The 9,857-nt window shown below is 42.5% G+C and overlaps 1 protein-coding gene across 2 annotated transcripts; it reads right to left on the bottom strand.

Moving 5' to 3' along the window:
- Positions 1 to 1,239: 1,239 nt before the first annotated feature.
- Positions 1,240 to 3,517, bottom strand: LOC126392852 (uncharacterized). Of its 2 annotated transcripts, none has more exons than XM_050048522.1 (3): positions 2,059 to 3,517; positions 1,759 to 1,922; positions 1,240 to 1,637 (listed from the first exon to the last, which is right to left on the bottom strand). In XM_050048522.1, exons 1-2 carry the CDS (start codon positions 3,504 to 3,506, stop codon positions 1,769 to 1,771), a joined length of 1,602 nt encoding a protein of 533 aa, XP_049904479.1. In that variant the 5' UTR covers positions 3,507 to 3,517; the 3' UTR covers positions 1,240 to 1,637; positions 1,759 to 1,768. The 2 variants fall into 2 exon arrangements, with proteins under 2 accessions (XP_049904479.1, XP_049904480.1); XM_050048523.1 differs by having other exon boundaries at positions 1,240 to 1,626.
- Between the last annotated feature and the right edge of the window lie 6,340 nt (positions 3,518 to 9,857).

Below are 9,857 nucleotides of genomic sequence, written 5' to 3'. Positions count from 1 at the left end.
AGAAATGTAGTTTTTTTTCTCAAGATGGCGCCAGCCGTTAAGTTTCTCTGTCGATACCAATGTAAGTTTGGTCTAGTTTTGGCACCAGTACAATACATACAGTTATGTGAATATTATCTGTTTGACTATTAAAGGTGTTATGTTACTATTTTCATGTGTATGACATAATCAAAGTGTTGTTAAGAGAAGCTAACTTTGCCAGCCAGCAGCGCATGCATTTTTGCTAACTGATACATTAGCAGTATTTCGCTATTTTTTTAATTTGATTTCACACTGACAGAGGTTAGAGAAAAACTGTATTTGAGTGTTTTCTTTCGTAGGATGTGAACTAAAATGTAGATGTAAGCTCAGTGAAGGGACTGAATGGTAGTTTGTTGAGGCAGCAGTATGCTGATTTAACTGAGGATTGTTGTACTCTTGGATGGTTAAAGAAAGGTGTGTATTATCTGGAAAGAGATAAGAGATATAAATGTTCATTGAATTTGTATGATTACATTACTTTTATGTTTTTGATATTGTGGATCTTTGGGTGGAATAACAGTACAAACTGGAAAACATACAGAAAGAGTTATGCTGAGATTAATCTGTCATATTTGTAAATAAAACATTCTGCTGAGCGAGGCTGAACTGCACAGAAACAACGCCGACTGTCTCATGTTTTCTCCTGTTTATTCAGGGTTTTTTTTATCTGTATACAGTCTCTCACTCGAGACCTGTAACATTTACATTGAGATGCATCAGCTTTTATCGCTTGTGTTTCTCTCCCTGGCCCATAGTTTTCAAACTTGGACAATCATACACATAACTTGAGGCACCTGAATACTAATATTTGTTTACAGTTCAGGGTTTCAAGTCAACAGTCAGTCAGTCAGTCAAATTAGGGTTCTGCTATATAATGGCCACCTACAGAGAAAATGCCTTTTAGTCAGGTTCACTGTGTACAAAAATGTACTTTTGTGGGAATTTTTTGGGGATATGTTGACCTATACATTTTTGGAATCTGCAGACCTTGGGGAATCCAAAAACCAATGTTGCCACTTGCACAGACACCTGTATGGCGGCCATTTTGGAATTTCAAAATGGCCGCCATAAAATACAGAATTTCAGCTACCTTGGCCTCTAAACAACCTAAAAACTCAATTAAACATGCCAATCATATGTTTTCTTGGTCAAGGAATCCAATGGTGACTTCAAAATTATGCTCAGAATCGTGCTGTGGTGCCCCCTAGGGGTGGGAAAGAAAATTGTGGCACCCCCAAGAAGTGGAAAAGGAAATTGTTACTCTAATCCCCCTTAATGACCCCATGTCAGAAGTCCGGGGACAAAATACTTAAAATTTCTGCATATGATTATATAAACAATGACAAAGGTAAATTAAAACTATAATCCATACATAAATGTGATATACATTTATTACACCATAGGCTGGTAACAGTCGGGACTCGGTCGGCACAGAAAACTCAAAACCCGAAAACTCAAAAACTCTCAATATAAAATTCTTTACAAGGGGGCTGAGGGGCTAACCCAGTGTAAGTCCAGATCTGGAGAGTGAGTCCTAGGACGGGTCTGTTGTCTCTCAGCGATGAGTCCAATCATATGGGATTGAGTGTGGAGACACTGGAATTGCTGGCAATGGTCTTGGATAAAAGAAGAAACTGGATATTAATGAATGGCTGGTAAATAGAGACAGGGAATGTTCAATTTAACTAGAAAAAAAACTCATGCAAGAAATCATGGAAGGAGATTCTCTGAACTTACCCTTATGCTTTCACAGGTCTTCATCACTTTCCTCGGTGTCATTCGGGCCACCGCAGTCTGCATCATTCTCACATTCACTTCCACACAAACAAAGGTCTGTGCAGGCCAGATTGTGTCTCCTGCATGAGCACCGCTGGGTTGTGCAGTTGGTTTTACAGTTACACCTATGGGTGGAAATTAGCTATTTAGCTACAACCTTGTACAGTGCATATCTCCCTATTTATAGGGCTAATGTTTATTGTACCTTGTCCCTGTCTCAAAAATAAAATCACTCACTCACTCACTCACTCACTCACTCACCTGACCATCTCTAGAATGGCCTGTGGTGCAGGTGCAACCTTTGTTGTAGTAGGCAGTATCTTGCCATTGGGGTCTTGATAGTAGCCATGTTGGAGTGGGTCAAAAGGTTTTTGCCACATCACAGTGGCTTGGCACCACACCCTACTTTGGACCCGGACACGTTCAATATGTTCTGCAAGGGCATCGACTGTGGGAGGCAGCTTGCTGCTTTCAGCCAGGTGCTTGCAGAAGAGATGCCACCTTAGGTCTATAATGTTTTTTATGTCAATGCCTTTCGGGCAGTACACTGAGCACACAAACTTTTCCAGCGCATCTTTTACTTCCTGTTGCACGTCGCCTTCGTCAGAGAGTTTCACCAGGGCGGAGAAGATGTCCTTGTCAGCCTTCATGTACTGTTGAAACCATCTAGTTTTGCTGATTCTGGAGAATCTCCCAACATTGTCAGCTCCAGTGAATGCATGGAATGCTGGTAATGCTCCTGCCTTCTCTTGTCCCAGTGCCTTCCAGATTGGCTCAATCTCCACAGTACCCGATGCCATATGTATTGCACTGTTTCTACAGAGCTTCTCGTAGTGTGCAACAGCCAGAACTAAGACATCTGTATCTGGGCTGAAGATGACCATCCGTGCTTTTGGGCAGCGCTGTGCTGCAGATGCTGCTAAGCATATCATTAGTGTGTCAGCCTCCTCGTGGTTGTTTTCTTCAAAACACATTTTGCTGCGATTGCTTCTTGTGCTGCCTGAGGCCGATGTGATGAACAACCTTTGGGAGTTTGCATTCTGGTTGAGGACTGCTTGTGCAAGGTACTCAGTTAGATCAGCTTTGGTCTGTTCATGAGATAGGAACCGTCTCATTGGTATATGTTTGATGTTGGTTTTATCATCAATCTGGTATTGAATGGGATCTTTGCCTTGTTGTCGTTTCTCCCTTGTTTTCTGTTTCAGTGAGTCAGCTTTATAGGTGTCGAAGACCAGAATAACCTCATCAAAATCTGCTGTCAGCATCAAGAGTCTGTCATTAAAGTGCTGGCCCAGATCTTTGACTGTACTGATTGTCCCCTGTTTCATTGCCAACTGCTGGACTAGAACCATTCCATCCACCACAGCGATTTGCGGACTCTTGGATGGTGTTAAAGATGTTTCAGGTCCATCACCATGTTCTGCAGACATCTGTGCTTGTGTCTGTTGGACTTCTTCATTTATTTTCACTTTTTCCAGACAATGTATGAGCTTTGACTTGTCAGTACACGGAAGGACGGATCCATTTGGGGCAAACAGTGCTCTGGGAGTTATTGTAAATTCATATTTCCCTACAGCATTTTTCATATCAATATCCCGGTTCGATCTGGCGAGAACCATAAACCGACCATATAGATCTTTTGTTTCTCTTAGATCCACTGACTGGTCTCGAATCTTTACTGACTGCTTTTTGTTTCCTGACAGGAACATGGCATTGTTCTGCCTCTTGATTGGTGCCCACAAACTGACATTTCCATTGATGCGCTCAGCAACATATTCTTCATACAATTTCTGTCCATAGTCGCCAACATTCAAAATCTGTAGGGCATTCTCTTGGGGAACATATGCATGTGTCATGAAGTTGTAAAGCTGATCACCTTCTGCATCAAAGGGATTTCCGTGACTCAGTATTGTAGACTTGATCTTGTTGACAGCATCATGTTCTTTTTGGATAGCACTTGCTTGTACCTCATGGTGTGCTTGTGGTTTATCAGCCCTGATACCAAATTGCTCTTTGTACTCTGTTGAGAGGCGTGACATTTCTGGTGTGGCGAGAAAGAACCTCTGTCGTGCGTTGGCATTATTGGAAATACCAATTAAACCAGAGTGTATCTTCATCATCCGATTTAGTTGCTCGCATGCATGGTCTGCGCCAATTGAGACAAACGGTATCTCGGACTTTGTGATGGATATATTCCCATCTTGAAGTTCATGCCAGGTGTCTGGGTGACTGGTCTTCAGATCCTGCATGTCTGCAATGTACCGTGGCCATAGGCGTTTGTATTTCATTCGATCTAGGGCAAAGAAGAGCTTACTTAGTGCCTCTCCTGCTTGCAGGTGGAGAACTAGATCAGCATTTCTTGAGGCTTCAATGAAGAGCAGGATGGTTTCAACATGGCGGAGGTAATTTGTAAGTGACTTAAACATTGCATTACAGCATTTTTCTGTTTCCCATGTTTTCAGCTGTTCGATAACACCTTTGTCTGTAAGGATTTGGAGTAGGCTGTCATTTGCATTAGCAATGCATTCTCCACTTGTGCTTTTGTCAACAGCTAATCTTGCACAGGCTTCCTGGACATCACTCACAGGCTGGGAGCAGATGGATTTGAGGTGTGGCTTTTCTGAAAAGAATTTTTCCAGGAGAAGTTCATACAGAGACATGTATGTGTGGATGTGTGCACGAAGAGTTCTCTTGTAGTGAGCACACTTCAGGATCTGCCGTGTGGTGGCAGGGCCATACACACCAGCCTCAATCCATGCATCATCTATCCCTGAATTTTCAATGCATGTACCTAGTGCCCGCAGTGCTGCCATCACAGTGTGTAGCTCACCCAGCCTGGGAAGAACTGTTCTTTTCAAATCATCCCTTGAGTCCAACAGCTGCACTGCCTTTTCGTATAAGGCCATGTCGAAGGTTATCACTGTTGGATGTTCTTCACCAACAACCAAACTCCTCAACTGGGATGCTTGTAGAATCACAGTGAGCATTGTAGACCACTCATGTGCAACTTCTGGCAGTAGCGGTAGAGCACCAACATGGGTCACAGATTGGCTGGATGACACAAGTGACTTGAATCCAGCCCAACCAGGGATTTTGCTTTGCTCTCCATTTTCTCTAGACAGGGCAGATGCGATGATCCAGCCTTTGGTGGTCATTTGATAAGACTCGGCAACTCCTGTAGTGTTGACCTCAAATCTTTGTGCTCTCTGGACCACTCTGCGTTTGGGTTTGCTACAAGGCTTGATGGGTGTGTGGTACGGAGAAACTGATAGATTCTTTGCCTCTTCAAGTTCCAGACTGGGTGCAATGACCTCCCCTTGAGCATTGGCCTTCTGATATACTGCAGTGATTGTCCCATGTGTGGTTCCTTTTCCATCCACTGTGTCCTCGGCAAAGTCAGTGTTGTCGACAGCAAAGAACACAAAGCTTCCTTTTTTAAGGAAGTGAGGTACATACAGGCCATTGAAGCGCTTTGAGTTCTCCACAACAGCATTGGCTATAGCCGTTTCCAGAAGCAGTGTCCGATTGTATGGCACACAGTAGCTCTGTAAGTGAAGGAGGTCCAACAGCTTCTTGTTCCTGGTGTCATGATGGATGGTAAGTGCCAACCCGAGAACCTGCGGATTTTCTCTGGCATGCTGTATCCGGAACCTGTCTGTCACCTCCTTCGGTTGGTGTCGCACCTGCCTTTTGCTTTTGAAAGCATACATGATGTTTTGGCTTATTGTAAGGGCTGATTGTTGCATTGTCCTACTCCTGGTCTCTGTTTGCAACTCAACTTCAGGTCCTACCAATATCCACTGTATAAGGCTGTATAACTCTACTGGAACATCTTCTACCTTGCTCAATATGTTCATGCCTGATTGTTCCTTCTTATTGAAATTCACAATACTTCTGCGTATTAACTGAGCTGACTTGTGCAACATCTTCATGTCATCCATTTCACTTGCATGGTCCTGATCCATTTCACTTGCATGGTCCTGTGTCATAGTCATGTGGACCATACTCTCTTCACAGGCTTCAGGGCAGTAAAGAATGGATGGCCTTTTCCTGTTTGGTCTCACACACTTCACTCTTGGTAAATTGTGACAAATCTGATCCCTTAGCCATTTCCTTGTCAGTTTTGGTTTGTGCTTCTGTGCCTCCTCACTGCCACCAAGCATAGAAATGTATGTTCTTTCTACATCATCCATGGGGAGAAATGCTTTGTCTTGAGTTTTAATGTCAACAATATTGATCAACTCGATCAAACATGACATCTGCATGGGCAGGTCTTCTGTTGTGCATTTGGCTTCATCGTGGGTATGGTTTCTGAGGACATGAAACACATGGTTTCTCCAGCACTGCCTATGATATCTCACACCTATTGCATGGGCATCACTTGGTGATATTGCAGTGCTTAATCTTGTCATCAACACTGGATCTTGGGAAATATCAACAGCCTGTCTGAGTGCCTCTCCTGTATTCTCAGTTCTTAGTTTAAAGAGTGGTTGACTATTATCTGTTTGACAGAAGAAGCATAGGTCGTTGAGTAGTGGGTTTGTTGCAGATCTTGTGAAGGGCATTGAGGGTCCTGGTTCACTGGCTTCCATTTCTGTACTGGATCTTTTATAGCCACGTTTTATTCCAGTGGACATTGCATGTTCAAAGCGGTCTCTGGATCGTTGCAGCTTTGTTTGGTGGGTGGCATTAGAGTAGCAGCCTCTATGCCATGTGACTTTCCTTTCTGCTAGGATTTCTTTAGTGCATCCTTGGAGACGGCTTTGAATTTTCAAATATTCTCCATCAAGTACTCGAGCTCGCTCATTCACCACATCAAGTACTTTTTGTAAGGAATCAATCCTGGGATTCAGAACCAAGTCTGTTTTACTAGCATTAGACCCCTGACAGAAAATGCATAGTTTCCAGTCCACATCTTCAGCCGAGTTGTCGTCATCATCAGGGATTTCATCCATGATAAGTTATGCTCTAAAAATACAACAACCACCTTATTATTCATAAATCAGAGGCATCATCAAAGTCACTGAAAATGCTTGGGTTTGGATTATTACTATGTTATATTTATATTAGTAATAATTACACCGAGCTAAACTGTAGCTATCAGGTTCATCATATGGTTAACAGACCTTTCTCCTTCTCCTGCAGCACATATGCATCAAAGAGTGAACGATCTGAAAAATAAAATAATACAAAATAAATGTAGGCCATTGTTTCAGTTAGTTTTCAGTTCACCTCAAACACAAAAAACTTAGTAGGCCTATCTGAAAGATAATTGAAATTACACTCGTTTTCTAATGTAATAAAATATGTAGCCTAGGCTTTCCCTCAGGACGTGCATTGTTCACTGCAGCTAGCTACTTTTTTTGCTAGTCATCTCAATAACCTCTAAAGTTAAATTCAGTTTGGTTTTATATTTTTTTATCATAATGGAGAGATGGTGTTAATATGATCACCTCCATCAGATGAAGAGCCTGATGGAGTTCAGGTCTGACAGAGTTGACGCAAGGAAAAAACACTGCAGCTAGCTAGCTAATTTCAGCAACCAGCTAGCTAATTTTGGCAGTTACTAGCTAGCAACTGCCAAAATTAGCTAGCTGTCTTAATAATCTGAATAAAATACTATAATTCAATCCACTATTGTATTTTAAAAAGTATAATAACAGAGAGATGGTGTTGAACTGGTCCAGCTGTTAAGGAATATTGACATTGTTTGTCTAAAATATCAAAAAATGGTTAACTTACAAGAGCGTGGTATTCTTGCATTCACCACAGGCAGAGGAATGGAAAGGGGTCCTCAGGGATATCGCAGACGATGCTTTTTCCTGATTTAATGGGGTTTATGAATTGCTTGATTTTTGATATAAATTTCACTTTTCTATGTGGGACATGCTTTGTCCCAACTCTCAAGAATCAGTGATGTATGTGACTTGAGGGGGCAGTAAGAAGTGTAGCGATTTTCTTTCCCACCCCTAGGGGGCACCACAGCACGATTCTGAGCATAATTTTGAAGTCACCATTGGATTCCTTGACCAAGAAAACATATGATTGGCATGTTTAATTGAGTTTTTAGGTTGTTTAGAGGCCAAGGTAGCTGAAATTCTGTATTTTATGGCGGCCATTTTGAAATTCCAAAATGGCCGCCATACAGATGTCTGTGCAAGTGGCAACATTGGTTTTTGGATTCCCCAAGGTCTGCAGATTCCAAAAATGTATAGGTCAACAAATCCCCAAAAAATTCCCACAAAAGTACATTTTTGTACACAGTGAACCTGACTATTTGGTGTCACTGGGGTTTTCTTAGAAGCGGAACTGCCATTTGGCACTGGGAAAACTAGTGGCAAGACTAACCTGCTGTGCTGTATCTTACTTTACCCATAGTTGAGATGAACTGCTATTGGTTGGCTGAGCAAATTTGCTGTCAAAGTTCACCAAAATTCACCCTCAGGTAACCATTCCACACAGACCTAATTCAGGATTGTAGAGACTGCATTCAAATCATGTAGTGTTCTGAATGCTGTTGTGGCCGTGATCTGTAAATCTACAGGTGTGTGTGTGTGTGTGTGTGTGTGAGCGTGCGTTGGCGCAACCTGTATATGAGGACATTTCACGGGGTATTCACACTTCCTTATGAGGACACCACTGACTTGAGGGGACAGTGCCCATGTCCAGTACAATATAACTGTTATTTTGTGTGTGTGTGTGTGTGTGTGTGTGTATGTGTGTGTGTCAGTATACAAATAATTGAGCACCTGTTCTGCACCCATGCTTCTTGGCTGATCCATAGTATGATCACTTACTGTAGAGGCCATCTGAAATACTGGCAGTAACGCTATCAGGCTGCACTTATTGTGTCTGCACTGTAAGAAACCAGATTCACTGAGAATCAGGCACGATTTATTACGGGGTTGTCTACATGTTTCCTAGTATGATGCTTTGCGTGCGTGTTTGTGTGTATGCATTCCTGAGGAGATAGTAGCCTCCAGAGGCAGAAAGCCTGTGAAGAGAATCCAATATGCTGTTCCATAATGAAAGCTCTCAAGGGGGATCGCAACACTGCTTAGTGGGCTTTGTACAGTCCATTCAATCAGAGGCTGCCAACATGCTGGGATTTAGAGGCAGCCGCCCTCACCACTGGCTCTCTGAGAAAAAGAGATAGCGATGCCAAAACAGTGGGAGCAAGACAAAACAACTTTTAGAGCTTTGGCATTACACTCTTCTGTCATTTTGAATCATAACATTGCAGTATGATTGCATCAGGTGATAGAATGTGATTGTCTGAAACTGCTGCACAACCGTCCGCTCTGGAGAAACATCCACAGCACGTATCGTCTGTGTTGAAGGTTGTACAGCTTAGTTGCTGTGACAATTGGTTCAGTAACCTGGGATTAGACAGCAGAAAACAGTGTGTACATCACACCGAATGGCATTCTGTGGGAAAAAAGACTTCTTACTGGAGCAAGCAGAACTGCAGCGCTGCCTCACAGCCAATTCTTAAACCAGTGTTTTTGGAAGTGTATATATCAGCACATATTAAAATAGCTGCACATGGAAACATGTAGACAGTCATAGGGTTTTGCTGTGCCGTCGAGGTGTTGTGGTAAAGATTGATGCACTGTCAAATGCAGCCTTCACTTTTATTTGCAGAGAAGCGTCAGTCAATCGATTCACCTAAAGACATTTAAGCTCATTTACATTCAGCTGTGCCGATCATCCCTCATATCAGGTAAAAATCTATACACTTTGTCAAGGGGGGTTGGCGTGTGAGAGTGAGAGGAGAGGCAGTGACAGATTGTTTCGATCACACTCTATTACCATCTTAAGGCAAGTGATTTGACTTTGCACGGGGCAAAGGCTCTGAGATGCCGATCTCATTATTGGATTTCCTATGATAATGCCATAAAATGTCATCAGCTGGAAAAGAGACGCATCTATCATGCACGAGCAAGTGTCAGAAGTAATGACACTTTATTATTGGTGCTCCTGTGTGATTTTCCTGCAAGTGTACAAGTTTGTGTGTGTGAGAGAGAGAGTAGCTTTTAATGTGAAAAGAATTGGCTGAA

Source organism: Epinephelus moara, chromosome 7 (genome assembly GCF_006386435.1).
Source record: "Epinephelus moara isolate mb chromosome 7, YSFRI_EMoa_1.0, whole genome shotgun sequence".
Taxonomy (NCBI): Eukaryota; Metazoa; Chordata; class Actinopteri; order Perciformes; family Serranidae; genus Epinephelus; species Epinephelus moara.
Note: the sequence above shows the minus strand (reverse complement) of the source record. Positions and strands in the feature narration are given on the sequence as shown.